Source organism: Drosophila arizonae, chromosome 2 (genome assembly GCF_054131065.1).
Source record: "Drosophila arizonae isolate 15081-1271.41 chromosome 2, UAZ_ARI_1.0, whole genome shotgun sequence".
Classification (NCBI taxonomy): domain Eukaryota; kingdom Metazoa; phylum Arthropoda; class Insecta; order Diptera; family Drosophilidae; genus Drosophila; species Drosophila arizonae.
Window position 1 is genome coordinate 22,499,843 of NC_142922.1, and position 25,296 is coordinate 22,525,138.

Here is a 25,296-nt window from a genome sequence, read left to right on the forward strand (position 1 = left end):
TGTATCTGTATCTGTATCTGTATCTGTATGTATCTGTATCTGTATCTGTATCTGTATCTGTATCTGTATCTGTATCTGTATCTGTATCTGTATCTGTATCTGTATCTGTATCTGTATCTGTATCTGTATCTGTATCTGTATCTGTATCTGTATCTGTATCTGTATTTGTATCTGTATCTGTATCTGTATCTGTATCTGTATCTGTATCTGTATCTGTATCTGTATCTGTATCTGTATCTGTATCTGTATCTGTATCTGTATCTGTATCTGTATCTGTATCTGTATCTGTATCTGTTTCAGACCACCTATGTATTTATCCACCGGAACATTAGATATCAGCAAATTATTAAAGCTGCACTAAATGTGATTTAATTAGCTAGATATTAACCGTTTTGCAGTGTGGCTTAAACACACCATAGACTCTCAGCAAGCAGTGCATAATGGTTGTGGTCTCCGCTATAAAGCAAGTATATTTGCACTACTTGCTTTATAGCGTGAGTGATTTGGTGGAACATGCAATTGATTCTCAATCAATAAATAGCTAAAACTGTTTAGTTTGTAAGTATCTTTGCTCAAACATGAACATGACACAAAGTAATAAATATGTTATCCCTTAGTTGCAGCGATCAATGCAGCGACTAATATATGAAAATGTAGCGTGAGCCTGGGCCCAGCGATCTAAAAAAGGGACACTTGAATAAACATCTGTGCACTTGTTTGCATGGGAAAATGCACTCTTCCAGTGACTGGAAGTAGTATTAAGAGTCTCTATTAGGTATATAAGAGCTTGGATTTTAAGCAATAAAGAGTTCAGTTTCAATCTTGAATTCGGCAAATGTGGAATTTTTTTATTTAACGCTCTAACAACAAATTGAGTAGTAATTTAGTATAAAATATATATATATATATATATATATGTATATATATATATATATGCATATATATTTTTTAAAATTTATAAACATATGTAGCAAGCAGTGCTCAATGGCACCAACTGGCAGCCAACCAACGAATCATTATTTTTGCCAACGAGTATTTCTCACATTTTCAATGGTTGCGCGAAGTGCGCATATGCGAATCCTTTGGATGCTCTCAATGCGCTGAAGAGTCGCATTGGTGACGCTAGCGTCGACGTCTGCAGCGCTGCTCAAGTCGGCTACGCGTAGCTGACGCCACCCACAAACACACACTCTCACATTTAGACACCTACACATGTGTTGTGAGGCGGCGAGTCCTGTGGCGGAGTCGGGTCGTCGCCTCAGTTTTGGACAAACACTCCGAGAGGCACGTCAGGGCCTAGCGTTCGCGCTTCTCGTCTCGATTCAGTGTGCGTTGTGCTGTGTGTGTGCGAGTGTGAGTTTGCCTATGAAAATCCAGGAAAGGCAACAAATTCTCCTTCGCTCGCAAATGCTGTAATCGGCGTTAAATTGTCTACAAAAATCAAAATACAAAAATAAATAATACACATTCAAAATAAAGTAACAAATAAAAACAACAACAACAACAGCAAATTCGTTAAGCAGCAAAGATGTGCGGAGCAGCGCCATTTCGACTGTCAAAAGTTAGTTAGATACTTGGTTGAGTCGTTATTCCTGTTTTTTATATTTACTTTTATTTTATTTTGGTTTGTCCATTGCCCTACAGCTAGTTTCTGCTTGTCAGGACTAAGGCGTGGCGTGGGCTGCCAGCAAGCGAATTTACCTATTTCGTAGTATAAAATTGATTCAGATTCAGGTCGAAAGACAACAGCGCAGACAGATTGTTATTTTTGCTACCACAATTGTCTGCCTCTCAGCTCTAGTATATTTTATTGGGATCTAGAGCTTAACTAGACTAGACCCTTTAACCGTTTGGACTAGACCCTTTGACCATTTGGCAGTTGTGGTCTGTCACGATATTACTCATACGCCGTATATCCAGTTTTAATTTTCACATAAACGAAAGTAACGTACGATGCAAGGAATATACATGAATGAAATCATCCAAAATACATAGAAGCACACGCAACACACACACACACACACACACATGCATACACATTTGGCAACACGTGCATGCCGCGTCTGTCTGTCTGTGTGTGTGGGTGTGTGTATTCTTAAATTGTGAAATGCGTTCAGCTAACACAAACGGTGCCTGGTTGTGTGTGTGTGTGGGTGAGTCTATTGCCAATGCTAAAACTGACCAATGTCTAGTGTCACGCAAAGTTACAACAACAACAGCAATAACAATGCTCAAACTGAATATGTAGGTAAATAATGGGTGTCAAGCGACCAAACATCAGCACTGAATACCTCAAATAGGTTAGCAAAACAATATTCCTGCTGTGTCATAAAGAGAAAATAAAGTACAAGAAATGGAAATGTTGTTTCTTGCAATGGCAAAACTTAAAACTTAGCGAAGAAATTCTATCGGAGAATTTCAAGAATTCCAGAATTAAATACTTTACTTGATTCATGAAGACTTATACAATCATCAAAGAATATTGGGGCTTTGTTAGACTTTACTATGAATTTGAGTGAATAATTTTTGCATTATACACATTTACATTACATTTGCTTATGAATATCTTTTAAGTCGATCGGCATTTAGTTTAGTTTATGGTTCACTCTTAGATAGTTTGCAGACGTTGAGCAGATGTAGGCAGCTCTAATAAATCATGCTGTCTATCTAGTCGCGTCTAGACAAATGCAAATAAATTGGAAAATAATAAATTGTCTTAGTTGAAGGCAACAATAACAACAACAACTATGGCAACAACAGAGATACTGCCGCACAAAATGTGTAGCATAAATAATTCCACCCACAAAAAAAAAAAAAAAAAATAAATAAAATAAAAAAAAAATAAATATATATGGCTCATATATATATATATATGTAGATATATATATATATATATATATATATGTAGATATATGTAGAAAAAAAGATTACACAGTCACTAGGGCGACACACTGAAAGGAAACTCATACAGTCTGTTTGCGGCGTCGCAGTCGCAGTCGCAGTTGCTAGTGACGCTGGCGCTAGCATCGCTGCATTTATCCTTTGCTAGGCATTCAGTTCTCTTTCGCTTTCAATTTGACTCGCTTTTGGCGCTCACACACACACAGACACACACACACTCTCTCTCTCTCTCTCTTGCTCGCTCTCCCTCTCTAATTCGCTTCGTCTGTCTCTCGTTAAACTAACCTACATCAACAGCTGTCAAGTGCGGCGCCCACGCAAGCCGCACTTTGTTAATGGCTGCCCTTCATATTGTTCTTTTCCCATCAGTGTCAGAGCCAACAAGAACTGCAATGAATTAAAAACAACAACAACAACAAAAATAAACAATAACAAAAGCTATAACAAGAAGAGGAAGAAGTAGACAAAGTGTTAGCATTATAATGCAAATGTTAAAGCTGCCGGCAAGATTAATCAAAAGTAAAGCAAAAATTAAAATCAACTCATTCAATACAAATGAAGACGCTGGCGAGCGTCTTCCTTTCACCGTCTGACTGACTGCGACTCTCTCGCTCTCGCTCTCGCTCTCTGTCTCGCCATCTCCCCCACTGTCTTGTGCGCGCTATCTCTATCTATTGCTCGCCTGAATGCCCGCCTGCACACGTACTCCCGCTTAACCGTTAACTACTCACGCGCGCGCTCTTTGCCACTCGCTGCCGCTCTCTTGCTCAGTCCCGCTCTCGCTCTGGTGGCTCTCTGTGCGGTGGGAGTGTGAGCCTTGGTTGGTTGGTCAAACAGCTGTTTATCCGGTCTCCTTGTGCGTCGACGCGTGTGTACATAACCTCAATTGGCAGCAGCTCGTGTCGCGCCCGTTGCGTACTCGGGCCGCTCTTGAATGTCGCGGTAGGCGGCGACGCCAGCTGCCAGCGCTGTCAGCGCTGCCAACGCAACGTCGGCGTCAACGTCAGCGTCAGCGTTAGCTTTGACATACGCTGCAAGTGTCCAACACTCGCACTCGTACTCTCTCTATCCCACTGCCTGTCTCCATCTCTCCGCCTCTCTCTCACTCTCGCTCTCTCAGTCTCTGTAAAATTGACGAGTGCAACGCGAACGGCAACGACAGCGACAACGACTAACCCTAGGAGCAGCTCTCAGGCCGAGCCGCAGGCTTTGGCTGGTGCGGGTGTGGACGTCGCTGCAGCTGCAGCTGCTGCTGCGAAGCCGACGTCAACGCAAGCAACAACAAGAAGAGCAACAGCAACAGCAACAGCAATAGCAATAGCAATAGCAGCAGCAATAGCAGCAGCAATAGCAGCAGCAGCAGCAGCAGCAGCAGCAACAATCAGCAGCAACATCAGCGCCCTGAGTGCACCGACAATAATATGAGGAGTGGCAGTTCGGAATTACTACTCGAGCAGCAACAACAAGAGCTACGGTTACGTAAAATCCGAGAACTGGCTCCAAAAAAGAAAAATGGCAATCGGCGCTTTCGTTCGTGGCGGGAACGTGCGCGTTTCTATGGCACCTCAACACTCGCCTTCTTCTCGGTGACGGCCGGCGCCTCGCTGCTGTTTCTGGTGCCGCTCTATGTGGATCCAGCGATATCGACACTGAGCCACGACTTTATCGAACATCCAACACTGTGCACAACAACACGGCGCGAGGATCTTGTTGGCATATTTAATTGCTCGTGGAGTTCCTGCCGCGAGGGCTGCACCTCCGATCTGTATCGCTGTGTGCACATCTATGTGACATTTATCGAACAGAATATAACGATACCAGAGAACATGACCGACTATACAAACTACACCGCTGAGTGGGAGCAGTCCAGCGAGGCCACACTGCTCGTCAACATTAAGGGCTGCGGTTATCCGCCCACAGTGACGTGCAAGAATTTTAATATGTACTACGGCGTCGAAGGCGCCATCTATCCGTGTTTCTATTCGCGTAAAAACAAGACCGTCGTCTTAACATCCTACAATCATGACGATCAGGAGGCCATGATCATCCATTTTTTTGTGGTGCCCTTTGTGATAACGGTCATCTCATCAATCGCACTCTGCATCATGCACTGCGATTGCCGCTGCAAAAAGGATCGCAGCCATCGACGCAATCGTCCCCAGTGCCGCAGGCCACGCATTGAGAATCTCAGGTGAGCAACGTTGACTGTTAAGCAGTCAGTGATTCAAGTGATTCAAGTAAACTTTAACTAACTGTGCACTCAGTTTGAAATACACATAAACCTGCTCCATATTGCTGTAAAGAAAACTGTTTAAAGGCTTATCAACTTCTCTGTAAATTGCGAGTTGCGCATATTCGGAGGACCCATATATATGTATATATATATTTTTTTTAATAAAAAAAGGTTGTTTATTATATTTATTATTTATATATTTTTTTATTTATATTTGGTTCATTTAGACGCCGTATTGTGTCCGCCGCTATCAAAAGATATAGAGTTGCCAGTTGGGTCTTTCTTATAGTACAAAACTGTTTTTGTAGACTTATGTATATATGGAGTTGAGTTAGCGTAGACTGAGCCCCAATAGTTCTTCGATTAGACTTGGATAACTTTTCTCTTGCTCTACAAACTTAGTATGTTTAGTATTTATTATATTCTGCTTTTATTATTCAATGTATTCGTTTAGAAGACTAATACTTTAGTATTGTTTGTTTTTATGTTATATTATATTATATTATTGCATTATATTATATTATATTATTGTCTCAGACAACGTGTTATTTGGACTCTGCAATTGCTCGATTCTAGTCTAGTTTGATAAAGTGTTAAGATGAGGTCTACAGACTATTTAGGTTTGTTTAAAATTCAGAATCTTTTAAAGTGCAGTTATTATTGTTATTATTTCTTTTTGTTATTTAATGATAATTTGTTTTCTTATAATAATATTACTCGAACGCTTTAGGTATTTTGGTTTGGCTCTTAAAATGCAAAGTTAGCATGGCAGGATTAAACGCAAAAATAAATAAATAAATCCAAATTTTAAGGTTCTACAATAATCATTGAATAGGAATTTCATCATCCAGTTATATATTAATTAATTCCATTCCCATATTGTCTATAATGTGGAATCGAAGTTTCCAATCTGCAGATGTGTTTCGATAGATCCTATAATTAAGTCGACTGCTGCATTATTATGCATTATGCAGCCTACCTATAGTACGATTAGCACCGACTCTCAACTCGCACAGCTGATGCTCCCCTCAGTATCCGCTTCAAGACCAAGAGCAAGACGCTGCAGCTTTGTCGAGTTTTAGTTAATTTGCATGCATCGTTGAGCTGTGTTACAGTTGACTTCAAGTTGCGAGTTCATTTAAATTAATGAAGTTTTCAAAAGTTTGGCAAAAGTTTTTGGGGAACTGAACTTAAGACGCATGCCAGCCACCTGTCCAAATCAATCCAATGTAATCCAGTCCAACTCAATTCGAGTAAGTGTGTTGTCCATTATTTGTTTTGGGTCGAGATTTAAATAATTCAATAATAACATATGCGACGAAATTGGGAGTCGACTTTATAGTTTGGAGTAATGACTGTTCTGTATTATTTATAAGCAAAAGTGTCAAACGTGCTTGTGTGTGGGTGTCTGTGTGAGTACGCCCGCAAGTCACGCATTAACTGACAGCACACGCACCACGCACCACACTGCGTATGATTGATTTGTTGAGCTGTTGACAAGCCAAAGTTTTCCTTTTCGTTAACTACTGCAGCAGGGCCTTCGATTACTTCCAGACTACTTCACAAGTGCGACAATAGCAATTAAATTTATCATATTGAAAACCTAATAGAAGACAAAGAACAATATTTATTGAGTGCTCCCATTGATTTGTAATTATAATCTCCATTCAGAACAATTCTCTTTGAGTTCCAGTCTATTCATTGCCATGGCGAGCTGTGTGGCCTAGGTGAAATTTGCATATCTAAGTCGGAGTTCACATAGAGTCAATCGATAATGAATTGGTCGACCCCATAAACACACATACATGCACACATATAGGCCTTTGCATTATTCAATTGCCTCGTGTCAGTTTCACATGCTCAGGCACAGAGCAGGCAATCGTTCAATGCATTCAGTGCCTCCATTGTCCTGCCTTTTGGACTGTTTACCTCATTGTCTAAGGCACACGTGCCCAATCAATTAGTAGTCCAATGGGTATTATACCCAGGTAGATTTCGGCCAAATAGACTACAGCTGAGTTTGTTAGTTAGCCCTTTGTCTCAGTCTCGTCCCTTGTTTGTTAAATGCAGCTGCAAGAACTTCATATTCAATCTGAAATCTATTAAATTTGTATATTTGTTTGTCCCTCTTTTCTCTCTCTCTCTCTATCTTACTGTTTTTTCTGACTTCGGGAGTAATTGACACGTATCGCCCAAAGTTTTCATTTCATTTCAACGCATATGCGCGTTGGATGGATACATATACATATATATTTTCATATTAAAATGGCAAAGTTTATGCCAGGTGTTGCCACGCCCTCAAGTTAAAAACAAAAAAATAGATGCTAAAAAGGGAATTCGCATAATTTTGCTTGTTTTCAACGGAAATCACTAATAAAAAACAGTTGAGAAAGAACTGTTGAAAAGTTGCAAAAACAAACTGGCGTCAGCATGTGCCATTGTTAATGCTATCTGTGACAGACACACACTCATACGTATTCACCTTCACACACGCACACACACATGCATGCTTTGTATATGTGTTACATAATCTGCTTACCTTACGTCGCTGTCGCTCGCTGTTTGAGTATGAAAATAATTTCAACGACTTTTGCCGCAGCAGATCAAGTGGTCGTGCAGTGAGTCCTGCGAAATATTGTTATGATTAAAGCTGAGCCATTATAAGCTAATGATCGCTCTGACTCGCACAACCAAATTGCTGCCAATGAGGCGTATACTGAACGCTTCAAACACTTAACAAAGCAGCGTTGCGAGTGTAGCTTTAGGCGAAAATGGTTGAAGGAGCTGCTGTTGCTGCTGCTGCTGTTGTTGTTGCTGGCTCGTGGCTGCACCTAAAGTGGCCTACTTAGCCGGGCCAACTGCTGCTCCAGCGTCGCTTGCTGCGTGTGTGCCACTTTTCCAGCCAAAGAGTGTTTCTTTTTCTTCAAAGAAACAAGCCACAAAAAAAAAAGAAAGCTGAAAAAAAAATCAATTTCTTTTTGCCTTGCAAACGAAGCAGCTGCAGCGCATGCATTAAAGTCACGTCTGCCACATATTCAAATTTCTCACTAAACACTTTTCTTGGTATTATTTGACGCATGTGTGCATATTTCCTTCATTCCTTATCTGTTCTCTTGACAAGTGATTTGCACTTATTGCGCCTTGTTTCATCAGGCAAAAGCAATTTATTTGCAATGAGCTGAAGCATCATTAATGCATTCAAGGGTCGCCTAGTTATTTGCGGGCTGCATTCTCTGGCGATTCGGCACGTATTTTCCCATTTTCCTTTGCGTTTGGTTTTACTCAAGCATCTACAAACAATACAATGCGGCTGGCTTTTATCTTTCGGGTTCAAAATGGGAGCAAGAAAACAGAAATAAAAAAAAAATATATAAAAAAAAAATAAAAGGTTTGCTTTTGTTATTTTTATCAGACACATTTCGAACTACTTCTAGCATATGATGAAGGCTGAGAGCTCGTGTGTGTATGTGTGTGTGCCATCTCGCATCGTGTGTGTGTGTGTGTGAAGGACAGCAACGCCTATTTCTCATCACGCCCACTCTGAAAAATCAATATTAATAATGCGCAGCATATGAATGCTGTTCAATAAATTTTCCTTTTCCGTGCGCCATTCAAAATGCAATCCGCATTGAAATACAAAGCCATTTGGTAACTATCGTCTTCTGCATAAGCAGACTGGCAATAAGCCCTGAACACTGCTGCTAGCAGGCAGAGTGGAAAACCAACAACTAGAAAATCAAGCAAAATGGTCCACTGCAGGCGGGCAAATATTTTCGTTGACGCCATTTCATTCAAGCAAATCCCCAACGAAATCCTGCCAGTTGGCAAGCAAAGTCCGCTAAGTCAGTCAGAAGTCGCAGTCAGCTAGACGTTTCATTAATAACACACCCACACACACACATACACATAGAGCCACACGTACACCCACCCATACATATACAAGACGCAGTTGTCGGACAAAGTAATGTACATTTAAGCCCTCTAGCTGGCCATCTTAATTGCTGTCAATGACAGTGGCACATGCGCAGCAAAAACAAAAACAAAATCAAAAACAAAAACAAGAACATATTTGCCAGAAGCACTCATTGCTTTTACTGTTTGCGCTTCAGTAATTTTATTAAGAATTATTACACAATACGATTTAATAGTGCCCACTGAGGTAGACTCTGGGCAGCCCCTTAAAGTATGCCATGCCAAAGCCTTAACTTGCGTTCAATAGGATAACGAGCAAGCCCGATTAGATGTTGACTACGTTTGGTTTTGCTACAGCTTATAGGCAACAGCAACTGCACCCTGAGCACAAACGATTGAAACTTGATCTTGAAATCAAGACTGGTAAAGGCTCCAGCTTGACGATTTGATTGAGGTGGAGTTGGTGTGATCATGTTACAAAAGCACGATATAAAGCCAGCTCAAACTCAAGTACGCCTTCTTTCGGCTTACAGATAGTAAAAGTGATTGAAATGAGCTTTTGGTGTTAATATCGTGTCAATGATTTCGTATTTACTCAAACATTGACTCCATCGAGCATGCTTAGCCCAAAATCGATTTATATTTTATATATATTATACATATTTTTAATAACTTGACTACTTTATCGAGTCAAGAAGGAAATGTATGTTAAATGATATTTTATTTATTTATTTTTTTCTGTACTCCATGGTTTCACTTTGGGGATGGTCTCGAATTCTATTAATGCTACTCCGCAGTCTTGAAGATTGTCCCATCAACATCACTAAACCTGAAGTATATATAAATATTTGAAGACTTTAATTATATAAATATTAAATATTTATATATAAAGACGAAGTCAGTTTTTATGTAAGACTTTTTAGATTCAAAAAAGCTTTTTATTATTTGTTATTCATAACTGAATCTGTAAAGATTAATAAACATTTAAAATAATTTTACTAATCAAGCCGGGTTTACACTGGCTTGACGTTCCATTGATTTTCCAAAAAACCAAAAGCATTTACCTAAACAGCTAAACTTTAATTAAGATGAATGTCTTTTTGATTGACTGCAATAGAGATCTTAAACTTAGCAGCAAAACTAAAAAAAACACACACACAAAAATACTCTTTTTGGTCAACTCCCATAGGAGTTTACGTTGTAGCTTAGTTAGATCTTAAGCCAGACATGTACGAAAATTCTGAAGGACCTCTTGAAAATGTAAAACACTTGAATAAAACGACTCGAAAATGCCTCGCCCCAGACAATTTGGGAGAACCCATAGCTCAACAGCGGAGACAGCGATTCCATTGAGAGTTCAGATTGAGACTGCGCCTATCTCAGCGTGCGCAAGAAGGGGAAAATATGCGAACATGCGTATATACAGTGCACACACACACATACACAGATAATATCTAAATTTGAGTATGTTATTAAAGTGAATTTATGGCCAGAAGGTAATACGTACGCTAAGCGCTTTCCCAACAATACACAAATATGCAAGCCCATAATAAATTCATGTCTTTTAAAGCAGTCACATACGATACCTAAGGCAGCAAAAGCTACAGATTTTTAATGGCTATAAATATAATATATAGTATATATAAATATAAATGTACATAAGGATGTCTATATAAATTTATATATATGTTTTATGATCACATATTATGCATGCTGAAGCTCAAAGAAAAACTTTCGTTTAAGTAAAATGTTTCAGCTCGCACTTAATGAGAATTTTAAATCATCAGCATTTGTGAGCTCTCAAGCTCGGCATAAATAGTGAATGGAGGAAAATGCTATGTTAAATCTCAGCTGCAGCTGCAAATTAACAGCATCATATTTGGCCAAAAAGCACGTTTTGCGCACCTATTTGTATTTGGCTTAATTCAAACAACAATTAAGCTTAAATGTGCACGTGAATTTGCTTAAATGAAGCGCAACAGAGCAGCGCGTGCGGCAGCGTGCGTGGGGGCGTATGAGTAATGTGGGCGGGCGTGCTAGCAAATGCCTTCTCGCATAATTTGAGAATAGCAGGAAGAGTGAGGGACAGAGAGAGATAGAGAGAGTGAGAGTGTGCGAACACTTTGTGTTTGTATGTTTGTGCCTCTCTCTCTCTCTCTCTTTCGCTCTCTGTGTGTATGCATATAAAGCAGGCAAACAAACAGAGCTTTTATTCAACGCAATTCACGTACATAAAACATTTATCTTTATGGCCGTCTTCAAGTGTTTTCTCATGTATGTGTGTGTGTGCGCGTTTGAGCCAACAATGTGACATTGCTCGTGTCTAATTTAAAAATAAAAAAAAAAAAAAACAAAAAAAAAATAAAACAAAAATGAAATTGAATTTTTTAGTTACTTTGCAAAAGGGGCTTGCGCAGCTTTAAGAGCTCGATTCATACTGGATGCACAAATTTAATTACTGCCGCATGTCCTTTTACCTGCCAGCTGTGCAGCGGTTGCACTCACTTCAAAATGAAGTGCCGTAATCCAACAACAACAACAGCAAGAGCAAGAGCCAGCAACTGTAAAAAATGAAAAAGAAAGCAAATTTACAAGCGAGAAACAAACCAGCTAACAAACAACAAGAAACTGTAGGCTTTGCTGCAAAACAGTTTTGTTGACAATCAAGTGCAGTGAGCGTCGCACAAGGACATATTCAAGCATTCTGCACTGTGCGCCTAACCCACAGCATAATGCAACGAATTTCAATAAGAGACCCTAGCATCATCCATCAGCCATCAGCCATCAGCCATCAGCCACCTGCTGGCCGGACTTGGAGGCTGCTGCTGCCACTGCTGATGCTTGATGCTCGGCCTCGACCAAAACACATTCGTGGCGTTGGCAACGCTAGCATCCGCATCCGTCACTGCCACACTTTGGCTGCCAGCCGGCAAAATCCGAGTAACGGCAGCTCAAGTACAATGCGGCTGCATACTCATATAGCCGAGCCAAGCCCCGCGTGCCAAGGCTGAAGCTGATCTGGCATCATCTGTCCCAGTTGTTGCCTCGGTTGCCCCAGCTGCCCCAGCTGCCGCTCGCCTGTCAATTCGTCTATGCCACATCCATTCATTTATTTCAGGCAAGTCCATCATGCAGCTGTCACAGTTTTAATTTCCTAATTACAATCCCTTTCTGCAGCTGCCTATTTTGTGGTCGTCTCTTGCTCTTTGTTTTTTTTTTTTTTTTTCCTTTTTACGTTTTCAGTTTTTGGCTATTCGCCAAGTGCATTCGGCTTGCAGTCGTTCCTTTTTATTTCAATATTTTGCAATGATTTCGGACAGCAATTGCGGCTGCCCATTGGCAATTGCCAGTCCAGCAGATACTCAAATTAATTTTCGACCTTCCTAATTGGAGAGCTTGCAACATGCTTAGCTTTGCGAGCAAACAAGATGGAAATGGCAATGATTTGACATTCAGAAAACTTTCTTTGCCATCGCTGAAGAAACCCAGACTATCAATATGACAATATATCAATGTGGCAATATAGAAATATAGCAATATATCAATATATCAATGTAGCAATATACCAATACAGCAACATTGCAATATTGAAATATAACAATATCAATATTGCAATATAAAAATATATCAATATATCGATATATAAATACATCAATATATCAATCTAAGCTCAAGATTCTATCTATTAGGAGCTGTTGATAGTTTATATATTTCGGCAAAAAAAAAAAAATCGTCTGGTATCCTACATGACTTGAACATATATATATATATAAGTTTGTGTTATCGATTAATGCAATTGACATATGCTAGTTATCAATTAATACAATTGACCTATACTACAATTAGAGCTTGAATACATACGTTTGCTTTGTTCTTTTTCCCTCTTCCTCTTCTGCGACTGACTTTCTGAACACGCTGATCTCGTTGCAAATGAACCTTGAACTAATAATTGTTTGATGCAATTAGGCTTGAGAACAAAAGGAACTTGTCCCGCTTGCTGACCTTTTAAACTGTATTGTATTATAGAATTGAATTGCGGAAAACTTAGTTTATCAAAGACACAGGGCCTAGGTCAAAGAAAAAGAATGCTTTAATTTTAAGCAGCTTGTTAGGGAAATGTTACGGTATGTGGAAATTGTGTTTTTAGTTCCTTTTGTTTTTATTCTAGTGTGACATGTAGCATTTGTCCAGGCCGTGCTATCTCTAACGTACAAACTAGAAGCATTTTTATTAAAACTTGACAATTATGTAATCTGCTTTTGTTGTACGTGTTCCATTGTCTTTTGCCTTGTCTTGTTTTGTGTGAAATGGAGTTGTTTTTTTTTTTTTTTTTTCTTTTTTCGTTTTTCGTTTTTTATACCCTGAACCCATTTTCAATGGGAAATCAGGGTATAATGGTTTTGTTGAAATGTATGTAACAGGCAGAAGGAGGCGTGGCAGACCCCACAAAGTATATATATTCTTGATCAGGGCGACGAGCTGAGTTGATTTGGCCCTGTCCGTCTGTCTGTCCGTCTGTCCGTCTGTTCGTCCGTCCGTCTGTCCGTCTGTCCGTCTGTCCGTATGTATGAACGCGTCGATTTCAGAAGATATAAGAGCTAGAGACTTCAAATTTTTTTTAAAATGTCCGTAATTACAGCGCGCATATCAAGTTTATCATTAAAAATCGATAACTCATCCCAATCTTTTTTATCGATAAAAAACCTTATCGAAAACCAGTTATAAAATTATATCTTCTACACCTTTATTGCTATAGTCTCCAAATTTTTAATGTATGCTTACATGCAATTTATACAATTTCGGTTTTTGTTAAAATTTACTCCCCACCCTTATTTCAAATACTAGAGACTTGTGCTTACATGCATATTGATGTTATAATCATAATCTGAAAGTTTCATGAAGATCGTACGTCCACAAAAAAAGTTATTAAACAATTAAGTTCTCATAGTAAGCGCTCACTGCCGCCCATGCGTGTTTATGCGTGTGTGTGTATATGTATGTAATTGTTTGTGTATGTGTGTGTGTGTGTGTGTGTGTGTATGTGTGTGTGGTTATGCGTTTGTGTGTGTATGCATGTGTGTGTGTGTGTGTCGCAGTTCGCAGTTCGTGTCGTGTTTCTTATGTAAGCTGAAAGACGCGAAAAATTATTGAAATATCTATTGCTCCAAGGGTTCAGGGGATCTCGTAGTCGAGCAGTCTCGACTAGAGCTTTCTTACTTGTTTGTTCTTACTTTATGTAGTTCACCTATGGAAGCCAAACATTTGTATATTTCACAATTTCCGTTTGTGTTCCGGAACGTTGTTCGTGTCGCACATATTTTTATTTGTCATTGTTGTTTTGTTGTTGTTTGTATTTGGCTGTCCTTTTTCGCACTGGCACTCCAAATGGGACATTCGGGACCTTTCAACGCAATTCCATGGCCCCGTTTCGGCCTCCCTCACAATTTAAATTGTTTGACTGCGGCAGCTTGGACATCCTTCTCTCTTGTTCTCGCTCTCGCGTTCGCTCTCGTTTCAAGTGCAATGTGCCGGAAACTAACAGCCTACATATATATGTACATACATACATATATATATATATATATATATTTATAAAATTACAAAAATAACAAAGGTAACAAGTCAACAACAACAAAACACTTGAAATTGTCATCGTGCCGTGTTCCTGCCACAAGTTTTCTTATTTGTGTTGCCAGCTCACTAAAGAACGCCAGTTAAATGCGGCGTAGATACCCTGTATATACATTTATACTAATATAAATTAAAGAATATGTTGAATATATAATATATTATATAACAATATTTATAATATATTTTATATTTTTAAATAATATATACTTATATTGCCTGAAATATTTCAATTTGACGCTTTATTCGGCATCCATGAACATGGAACTTCAAGTATTCCAGGCAACTCAAGTGTTTTAGCCTATTGTACTTAGGCAATCTTAAAGCTTTCATGTGCTTTAAAAGCTCGTTTTTTGTTTTTTAACAAGCGCAGCTAAATGTGCTAAATATTTATCGATTTTTTTAAGCTACTCTACAGCAACCTTAGCTATTAAATTATAGTATATATTATATATTATAGTAACTCAATTGTTTATTAAATATCTGATCTCAATATCTATAAAACTTTATACTTTTATAAATTAATGTTTACAAAAATATCCCTCTAAATACATGAGTTGATAAAAATCAAGGATGCTTTGTAGTTGAAGGACACACAAAAAACAAAATAAATAAATAAAGTAAAATAAATAAATAAATAAAAAATTCATATGCCAACCCTAACCAATTTCAAAGTAGATGACAAAGATTTAAGGCCAGGCTTAAAGTATTTTGGTTGTCGAACTTTGAGTTCGAATCGTTTGCAGCCATGGCACCGTTAAACAGTTGGGCACCTGATTCTGCAGAGGGTATATGAATAAATAATAATTTCTTAAAAGTTATTGCGACTCGTCGTCGCATTTTGTTTTCCCTTTGTCTAGGCGATTGTGTTAGGCTTGGGCCTTGCTCTTGGCACGGCCCATGATTTATGGAGGCAACGTTGGTGGCTTTTAATTTGCCACGGATTCCTTGTTAAACATTTGCAGCGCGTCTCGTCCTCGTCTGGCTGGCAGCCTGAACTGTGTGTTTATCCTTCGCTCGGTCTCTTTACCTTTTTACGCAACGCATTGTTGTCAAAGCCGAAGCTGGCAAAGCATTTTGTAATTTATTTAATTTAAGTTTTTTTCTCATTTTTGCCTTTTGTTTTTTTTTTTTTTTTTCTTTTTGCCTTTGCACAGCAGAAAAGTTTCCGAGGCGCTTGCTTTTGAAGTTGACTGAAATGACAAATTGTAAAGGACAATCAAAATGGATAGCTCGGACAAGGAGTAAAAAATAAAAATATATATATATATATATATATATATATATATATATATATTTAAATATATATATTTGTCTGTATTTGTGTGAAAAATGGTCTACCTGACCGACATACCGAGCCGAAAAGAAAATATATTGAGCCAATATAATAAACAGAAGACAGAAAGAATTCCAGCTCAATCAAATATCAAAGCAATCAATGAACATTCTTCAGCCTTAGTTTAATATTTAACTACTGCAAATATATAGTTGATAGCCTGTCACCAGAACTTAGCCAATGCAAACAACAAACAGAAAAAGGATTCACTCAGCAAACATCTAAGCCCTCGGGCGTTCATTTCTGCTCTCCATGAATATTTCACAGAGCATTGCTTTGTGCACGAGCTAAGGCTGCTGCTGATAATAGATTTAGGCAAACGAATCGCACTTGAAATCTGAGTGAAAAATGTTTTATTGTCTTCATGTTCTCTTGTTGTTGTTGTTGTTGCAGGTAACTATTGTGGTAGTTGCCAGGACAATGGCAGCTGGGAAACCTTTTAGGCAAATGACAAATGCCTTTGCACAATTTGTCTAATTTGCAGTCGTTCATTTCAATGGCCGAGATGTTGTCCGAGCATATATGTTAATATATATAATTATATATTTTTTTTTATTTATTTATTTATTTTTTTTTTATTTGAGAAAATGCCATCGTAAATTGATTTTTGTGCTGAGTTGAATGGACGACGAGCGGCAACAAAAGGAAATTACATAGCAAAACTCAACAGCGGTCAGCCGAAGGATATACAAAAGCACAAAAGCAGTGAGTGACGGAAATGCCGGCTGGCAAGTAATTTCACCCGTTTTATGTGACCAATAAATGCTTTATCTGCGTATCCAAATTGCCGCCAGCTGGCGTGCATGCGTGCCGATAAGCTCCAGCTCCAGCCCCACCTCCTGCTCCAGCTACTGCTTCAGTCTCAGTTTCAGCCTCCCAAAAGTTGAGCTGACCCGCTGGCGTTGCAGTGGGTGTTCAGTCAGCAACAAGCAGCGAATCGATTTATTGGCCATTAAATCGTGGCATTTGCCTCTAATATTTCGACCCGGTTGCATTTAGCATTTGGCTTTTCGCTTTATCGGTTTATCGGCTGCCGGCGCCGCACTCAATGTGTAAAATAATTTCATTGTCTTGAATGTGCGTGTATGTGTGTGTGTCGGTGTTTTAGCTATTTTCATTTGGATTACGACTACAAATTGCCTATTAAAGCTAAGCAATTTATGACTTGTATATACAATTTCAGCCCGTCACGTACCCCATTTTCATTTGGGTTTTAACAACTCGTTCAATTTGTTTTTGTTTTTCATTTTTCCCGACATGGAATGCAATTAAATAATGCGTATTAGGCCACTGCACACAATTAAGCATTATTGTTGCAATTTCATTTAAATGCCATTTGCCACACTCCGTATTCCTTAGTGCTGAATGCCGCCGGCTAGGACAGCATTTATACGATTTGACTCGGTTGCCTTTGATATGAAATTAATTATATTTACAGTTCACATTGAAATGATGCGCATAAATTAATTAATGTTTGCTCATATTCATGATGGCATAATTATTTCGAAAATGCAATAAATAATATCAGTGCATAATAATATTACGCATACGCAACGTTGAGCTCGTACATAATTATAAATGTGACTTATTTGCATTGGATTAACAAATGAATGTGAAATGCGAAATGCCAAATGCTCAATCACTGGGAAGGAGAACAAGGAGTAAGAGAGAGGGAGAAAAAGAGAGAGAGAGAGACACATATAATTAGTATAGTTAGTTAACCGCAACAATCGGCTTAGATATACTAATTATTGCAAATTGATTTGATCAAAATCGTTTACCACAAGAAGAGCTACTTGGGCCAGTCCTTATTGATGCATGCACATACATACATACATACATATATCGTGCACTTAATCTCCCATGAATGTGGAAACCGCACATCAATTATGTCGCCTTCGCCCAATGAAAGATAATTGAAGCGCCATTCAGTTGTTGCCGAGAGTCGGCGGAAAGGACAGTGCGAGCGAGCATGAAAATTAATAAAAATGAAAAACAGTGAACACACAAATGGAGCGTAATCAAATGAAGCACTGTGCGGCTGGCTATACAAGAGTCATTCCTCTCAACCTATAATCTCGTCATGCGGACAATTAATTAAAGTCAATAATAAAATGCAGCGCTCGCACGATTAAATTTCACTCACTCACCGTCTATAGTTGAGGAACTGTGAAAAGTGGATTATTCGTCAATTAGGCAACAGCCGGCGGTGCTGACAGTATTTGCTCTCTACACTTTGATTTGATTCGTCCCCTCCTGCCATCCACTTGCTCTGCTATCTAAACTGTAGAAAAGTTCTCTTTGGTTTATTTCGATTCGATGTCATCCAGAATCAATCGCATCCATCTCAGTGGCACGTGTCAAAGCCACATGAATTCACAATTCGAATTTGTCGGCACTCGGATGGACGTTAATCTCACTAGCGCCCATACCATCGCCATTCCATTCCATTCCGACCCGGCCAATCGCTAAGTCGCTAAGTAGCTTTTGGCCAGCTCACGCTCAGTTCTGCCTCAGCCGTATGGTTCATAATTTATTAGTCGGACGAGGACGAAATTCGAGAGCATCAACTAAAGGGCAGTGTCACGGCAACAATAACCAACAACCAACAATCAGATGAAATGAAAATGATGCCATACTTTCAGTTCGTTCGCCGACAACTTATAAAAATTTATTTACAAACAAGTGTCAATAATTAAACGCTCGAACCCATCGTCTCCATTCCCCATGCATTATGCATTCGACATTAATAAATGGCTGGGCCATCGATCGATTGGTTTTGCCTGCCCAAATCAATATATTTCAATATTTATATACACACAAATAATTACTCAATACAACTTAAATTTTTAATTATTTAGGCTTATTTTTTAATTTAAACAAACTTGATTTTAATATAGACATAGATATTTTATAGACCTGTTTGCACGAGAGGAAAGGTTTTCTTAAATTTTTAATTATATGCTTTAATGTGCTTTTGTATCAGTCAGTAATAATTTTAGCTTTAATGTGCTTTTATATCTATATATTCATGTGCTTTTATATTTATATTTAAGTCCTTTTTAAATTAAAAACTTCAAGAACTTTAATAATTCCTTGTATTAATTAAAGTTTAGTAGTTGCTATTTTAATAACTGTGAAGATAGACAGAGCTTTTGAATATGGAAGCTCTCATGATCTCTTATATATAATTTAATATATAGTTCATGACTTCCTGCTTTTGCTAAAGCATGCTTTAATGCGCTTTAAAGCTTTGTGTATGCCATGCTTTAATGGGCTTTCACGCTTTCTGTATACCATGCAAAAGCTGGCTTTAAGCTGATTAACTTTTATTTAATGCAAATCTTAATTCATTTTGAGCCTTACAATTATGCTATTAACTGGACAACGAACACTTGGTAATGGGAGCCACCAGCAAGCGCTTAGCCTTGCCGTGCCTTGCCTTGCCCAATTTGCTGAAACAAATTGGCATGGATTAATTTGTTGCTTTCATGTGTTAGAGCTTCAGTTCTGTTCAGTTTCAGCTTACATAATTGACACCTGCTCGGCTGGCGTCAGACTGACGAATGCGAACTAAATACAATATCAAAGCGAAACTTGGCTATTCTGATGATATTATTATGTACTTGACATGCCTCTGCCAAAGACCAGAACCAAATCAACTGAAAGCAAATGAAATGTGCTCAAACATAGAAAATCAACTTGTCGACCCGCGCGTGCCCCTTCGCCCACGCCCTCGCCCTTGTCCGCATTGTGTAGGTGTGAGAAAATCAATTGCCAGCAAAAGCCACGGCGTCCAATACGGCCAGCCCACTTAGCTATTGGCCAGGCCTAGAGCCGGGCTACGGGCTACTTAGGACCTGCTAAATCGTCAAGTCTCACACGATTTGGCTTGGCTCTCGTCCTACTACTGCTGCCCTTACCGTTGCTGGTGTCCTGTTGTTGTCCTTGCGAGCCGCACAGCTGAATGCGTTATGCTAGTCGCCGCTCGCAACACCTGTGAATATTTCAGATGTGTGGCCGCGCCTTGTTGCCTGACAGATTTATGAGCTTTTCTTTTTGTGCTTCTAATTTATGTTTTTTTTTTTTTTTTTTTTTTTTTTTTTTTTTTTTTTTGTAACAACAGAGCTCAGTTTTCTAATATTATCAGCTCTGTGCAGCTCTGGGTTAAAGCTTGACCTTAGACTGGGAATTTCTTTTAAATTTAGAATTCTGCCCTCGAATCAAGCTATTTATTTAATTTCCTTTCACTCCTTTGGCAATTCGATGTTTAAGCTCGGTTAACTTTATCTTCGTAGACTAAATTTGGTTAACATTTTCTTCACGCTTCTCAAAATTTGTTAGATGAATGAAAAGTCGTTCTATATTTCTGATCTTTTCCACAGACTTTTGTCTGGCTTTTTGTTAGTCTTTGACTCAGCTGACAGTACGAATGAAGGCGCTGAGCATTAAAACAAAATTCTTGTACAACATTTACTTTTTGTAATAAGTTTTTCTAGCTGCCAGCTGTGACTATTGTGGGTGCTGCTGCTGCTGCTGCTACTTCTGCTGCTGCTTGTCCCTTTTGTTGTCCTTGTAAATTTCACATAATTTATGCAGATTGACGCTACGTGCAGTCAGCGTCGAGCAGCCAGAGCAACGAAACTTTCCAATGCTAGCCGCTTGAGGGGTAGAGCTGCGCGGGACCTGTAGGTGCCTGGGCGCTGTTCATTGTGTGGGCAGTGAAGCATTTAACATAGAAATAACAATAACAATTTAACAAATTGTCGCCAACGTTGCTGTTCGCTCGCTCTCCAAATCGCGTTCTGTTACTCAAACATAAACACACACCCACACACACACACACACGTACACAAGGTGCAGGACTAAACGTCTAGCCAGGCAACAAAAGAAATTTACTCGCAATATACATATGTATACTACTTGGCTTCCTGCTCTATGTATATATTTCATTTGTGAATTATTTGCGTGGCCCATAGTACGCAAGTTTATGTATATGAAACTGCATGTGTGTGTGTGTGTGTATGCGGAAGTGCCAGCACAACAGCAGCTGGGGTACTTGGGGAAAGGCGTCGCCCACACGACAGCCCTCTCGTTCGACCCTTGGCACAAAAGCTGGTTAGTCAGTCTAAGGACACACACACATATATACTCTATATAAATATATATATGTATGTATGTATATGCATATAGCACACAAAAAAGCGATGAACTCATAAAAAACTTATGAAACTAATTTCGTTTTGCTTGGCTTTGCTTTTGCTTTTACTTTTGGCTTTTGCTGCTGTTATTGTTGTTGCTTTTGTTTGGCAACCCACTCGCCAAAAGTCGCGACATACACAAACACACGCACACACACACACACTATCACAGTCGCAGTCGTTTTTATGGCTTGACTTGAAATTTTATGCTTCCAGGAGAGTCACCGTTGTCCTTTGAATACGAATATTATGACTAGCCCACAGACACACAGTCCAACTATGTGTGTGTGTGTGTGTGTGTATTGGCTCATCGTTCACGTTAACTTGGCATGGCCATGGCCGACTCAAAATGCCAGTGCGTTGGCCACTCCACGCCAATCGACCAAAATAGCCATTAAAGCGAATAATAATAAAAAATAATATTAAAATCCAAAAAAAAAAAGCAAACAAAACAAAGAGAGAATTGCCCGCTGCGTGCTTGGGCTAATTCTCATTTGGCATTTAGTTAGCAGGGATTGTTGTTGTTACGCCTCTTGGCAGGCAATGAAACCGAAAATGAAAAATCAATAGCATTGCATTTGGCCAGCGTGGGCAAAGGCGAGCGAGCCATTTACTTGCCAATCCAAACCGGATTCGTATTGGTGTCCTTTACTGTTGCTGCTGCTGCTGCTCTTGCTGTTGCTGTTGCTGCTGTCATTCTCCATTAGCCAGCGAATGTCTGCGCTTTCTGTCTATGAGCTGAATACTTAATGGTCTCGGACCAGCTTCAATGCTGTACCCGTTCTCTGTCTCTGCATGCATATAAAATGCCATCAAGCGGAAATATTGCCATACGCTGCGTATGAGCAATGCGTAATTTTAAACACATTTATGCGCAATATTGTCGATTTATACGGTCGTGCTGCTTTTATTGGGTCACGCACAATCCATTGTTCAGTTTTATTCACTTGCTATAGTTTATGTGCCTTCTTACATTACAATTTCGAATGGAACTCCATCTAAATGATCTTAGCTTTCGTCAGACAGGTGGCAGGTGGCTTGCGTTAAGTGTTTGAAATTTTAAGTAGAGGCTGTAGTCTATATATGTACATATATAAATTTTTTATTACTAAAAATTTTGTTTTGTAGTATTATTATTATTTACTATATATATATATATACCAATTGCATTTAGAGCTAGGGAGCCATCGATAGGGACGATAGTATTTCAGAGTCAATCATTGTGACGATAATTATTGAAGAGCAATCGATAACAGTGATAAATATTGCAGATGTTTTCATCAGTCGATGGCATTGAGCAGAGAACACATACAATAAGAACTTACGCCGTGTTTCATTACATATACATATCTAATATAACATAAAAGCTTAAAAATATATAAATTCATTTTAAATTTGATTGTTATTACTACTAATATTAGAAAAAAAATTATATTTTTTATAAAAATTTTATTTATTGTTTATTACCTTCGATATCAAATGCTCTTCTATAGTTAACATCTTAGTCATATTATATTATATATTATTATAATCATTATTATTGTTATCATTATAGTTATTTTGTTTAATAGTATTACTTACTATATATTATTATTGTCATTTATTCTAACACAATCAGAATAATTTTCGCACCCAAAATCGTTGTTCAGTCAGTCGGTCGGGATTCTCGATTCTCACACATCGATAATTTTTGCAAAATTTTAAATGTTTCACTCTACACTTACAGTCTATGAAAATCTATATGGACAACATTGTGTTCGAGACTTCATTCGTTTGAGATCGCATTTGTGACCTTCTGAAACTAATTATTTTCGTCTAACATTATAAGCCAGGCGCACATTTTATTCACAGTTCGGCGAATCTGATGAGGGTTCTGAGTTGTTCCCACATTTTCCCATGCCAATTAAAATTTCATTGTGTCTTGTCTTGTTTTTGGGAAAATTGCAAACTTTTTAATTAGTAAATGCCAATTAAAATGCAAATGCTTATATATTGTCTGCACATAACGTTGGCTCGCCTTTTGCCTGCCTCGTCCAATTAGAAATGTGCTTAAATTTACTGATTGGATTAAAGGCCAAAATTGAATTAAGTTACCGCATTAGCAGCAGCCTTAGCTGCTTTCGTTTGCCCATGAGCCATCATTATTGACGCGGAGCTGCGAATCAGATTAGAGGGAAAACCAAGTCAAGTCAAGCCAAGCCAACTGGAAGGAATTTGGGGTCTATAACCGGTATTAGTTTAGGGAGAATCTACGCGGTTAATTATTCCTTTTTCTCATAATAATTGAATAAGAATTGCCAAATTATGAGCAAGTGAATGGAAATTTCTTAAGAAATGTATCCAATTAAGTTTGCTAAAAAATTTAAAGCTGTTTACAGCTGTTTACTCGTTCAAGGAGCAGTTATATATAAATCCACAATTTGAACCTCTTTGATTCAGCTAAGCCAATATACTCTTCTTAGGTTTTCGTGAGCGAGTATTGAAACTTTCAACGAAAATGGTGGCGTCCGTTTAGATGTCAGATCTATGTACATTTCGGCGCAAAAAATGAAGCGTAAAAAGTGAACACGAAGAAAAAAAGAGAAAAGAAAATCATAATAAGAACCCAATGAACGCGAGCACAGGACACGGCGGCTGCTTTTAAGCACTTTTATGCTGATGCTGTGATTTTTTACAGCTGCCATTTCGATGAGATGGGCGGTTGTGGCACTGTGGCACTGTGGGCTGTGGGTTGTGGGTGGTGCTGTTGGGTGGTGCCAGTGAGTTGGCTGCGGCAGCTGTGCGTGAGCTCTGCTGCGGTCTTTGCATTCTCGCAAGACTTTGCCACATGACGCAGACAGCTGCCGGTCGTTAGGCAAAGGAGGCAAATGATATTTGTCTACAGCAGCAGCAGCAGCAGCAGCAGCAGTAGCAGTAGCCACAGCAGCAGCGGTTGCTTCTGACTGCTAACTGGGTGGTGGTGGTACTGCTGCTGCTGTCTCTGGGTGGCTGCCAGCACTTGGGGTTTTGTATATATTGAATTTTGTGGTAATTACAAGTAACTCACTTCAGTTCATTGGCAATATATGTACGTGCTTGTGTATGTGTGTGGGCGTGTTTGGTTCTCTGTATGCGTGCCCAAGCTCTGCATACTTTTTGGCGCACAAAATCTGCTGACGCTCTCTGTTACTTTTCTAGTAATTGGCAACGCTTTGCTTTTTTGACCGAGTTTATCATAGTGAAGCTTGCAGCACTGTTTGCATACATTTTCAAATTGCCAGACAATGCTAGCACACACACACACACACACACACACACAGACATAAGCGCCAAAGCACTCGGGATTAACGATAATGGCTGAAAATTGCCGAAAAGCATTCGAAAAATGTTTGCAATTTGTTTGCCAGTTATGTTTGTCTTCTGAGCCGGTGGCTGCTGAGACTTATCTTTCGAGTGCTTCGAACTTTAAGTAAACATCAAATTGTGTCAGTTTTACGGGATATGCCCGAAAGAAACTAAAACTTTAGAAGAAATGTTCGCAATAAATATACACAAATAATATTCATAAAATCTACGCAAATCAGTTAAGTCTTGATGAGTGTTGTTACTCAGTAGTGAAAAATATGAAGACCAGTGTTGGTAAACGTAGCACATAGAACACAATTAGCTGTATAACAGAATAGTCTTTCAGTTTACAATTTATTAAAGAGTCTGTAAATCAAGGACTGTAAGAAGAGATTAAAACTGAAATGCATTTGCGGAATTTTATCCTTCAAAGCGCCATAACGAGCTTTGCACACACACCCGTACACACACACACGTACATTCATAATCGCTAAATGGCAAGGAGAACAGAGTCGAAAGCAGTAAACTGCAATAATTGAGATAAAAATGCGCAATTAGTTAGGATGAAGTCGCCGTGCGCTTTGCTCTCGGCTGCAGGCGTTGATTGCACGCAATTTACGCATGGCACAAAACGGATAACAGTACCGACTTGGCCGGGAGAGGCCGGCACTCGTTTATATGTTGGCCATTGTTATGGCTGCTGTCTCATCAACGCATTCCTGCTGCCTGACCCGCTCTTGGCTTAAATGTCGCACCGATAC

General features: G+C 39.0%; 1 protein-coding gene and 1 long non-coding RNA gene across 2 annotated transcripts in view; one reads left to right on the top strand and one right to left on the bottom strand.

Annotated features, from left to right (window-relative positions):
* Positions 1-1,250: 1,250 nt before the first annotated feature.
* Positions 1,251-25,296, top strand: part of Teh1 (tipE homolog 1 phospholipid transfer protein) — a 32,485-nt gene continuing 8,439 nt past the window's right edge. Inside the window, exons 1-2 of the mRNA XM_018001037.2 lie at positions 1,251-1,561; positions 3,271-5,092. Of these exons, the coding sequence (XP_017856526.1) occupies positions 4,323-5,092 (770 nt within the window). The 5' untranslated portion in view covers positions 1,251-1,561; positions 3,271-4,322. The remainder of the gene's footprint in view (positions 1,562-3,270; positions 5,093-25,296) is intronic.
* On the bottom strand, positions 9,780-14,894 carry LOC149270580 (uncharacterized). Its single transcript, XR_016271671.1, has 3 exons — positions 14,278-14,894; positions 12,908-13,113; positions 9,780-9,875 (listed from the first exon to the last, which is right to left on the bottom strand). It is a non-coding gene; the product is annotated as an uncharacterized LOC149270580 (long non-coding RNA).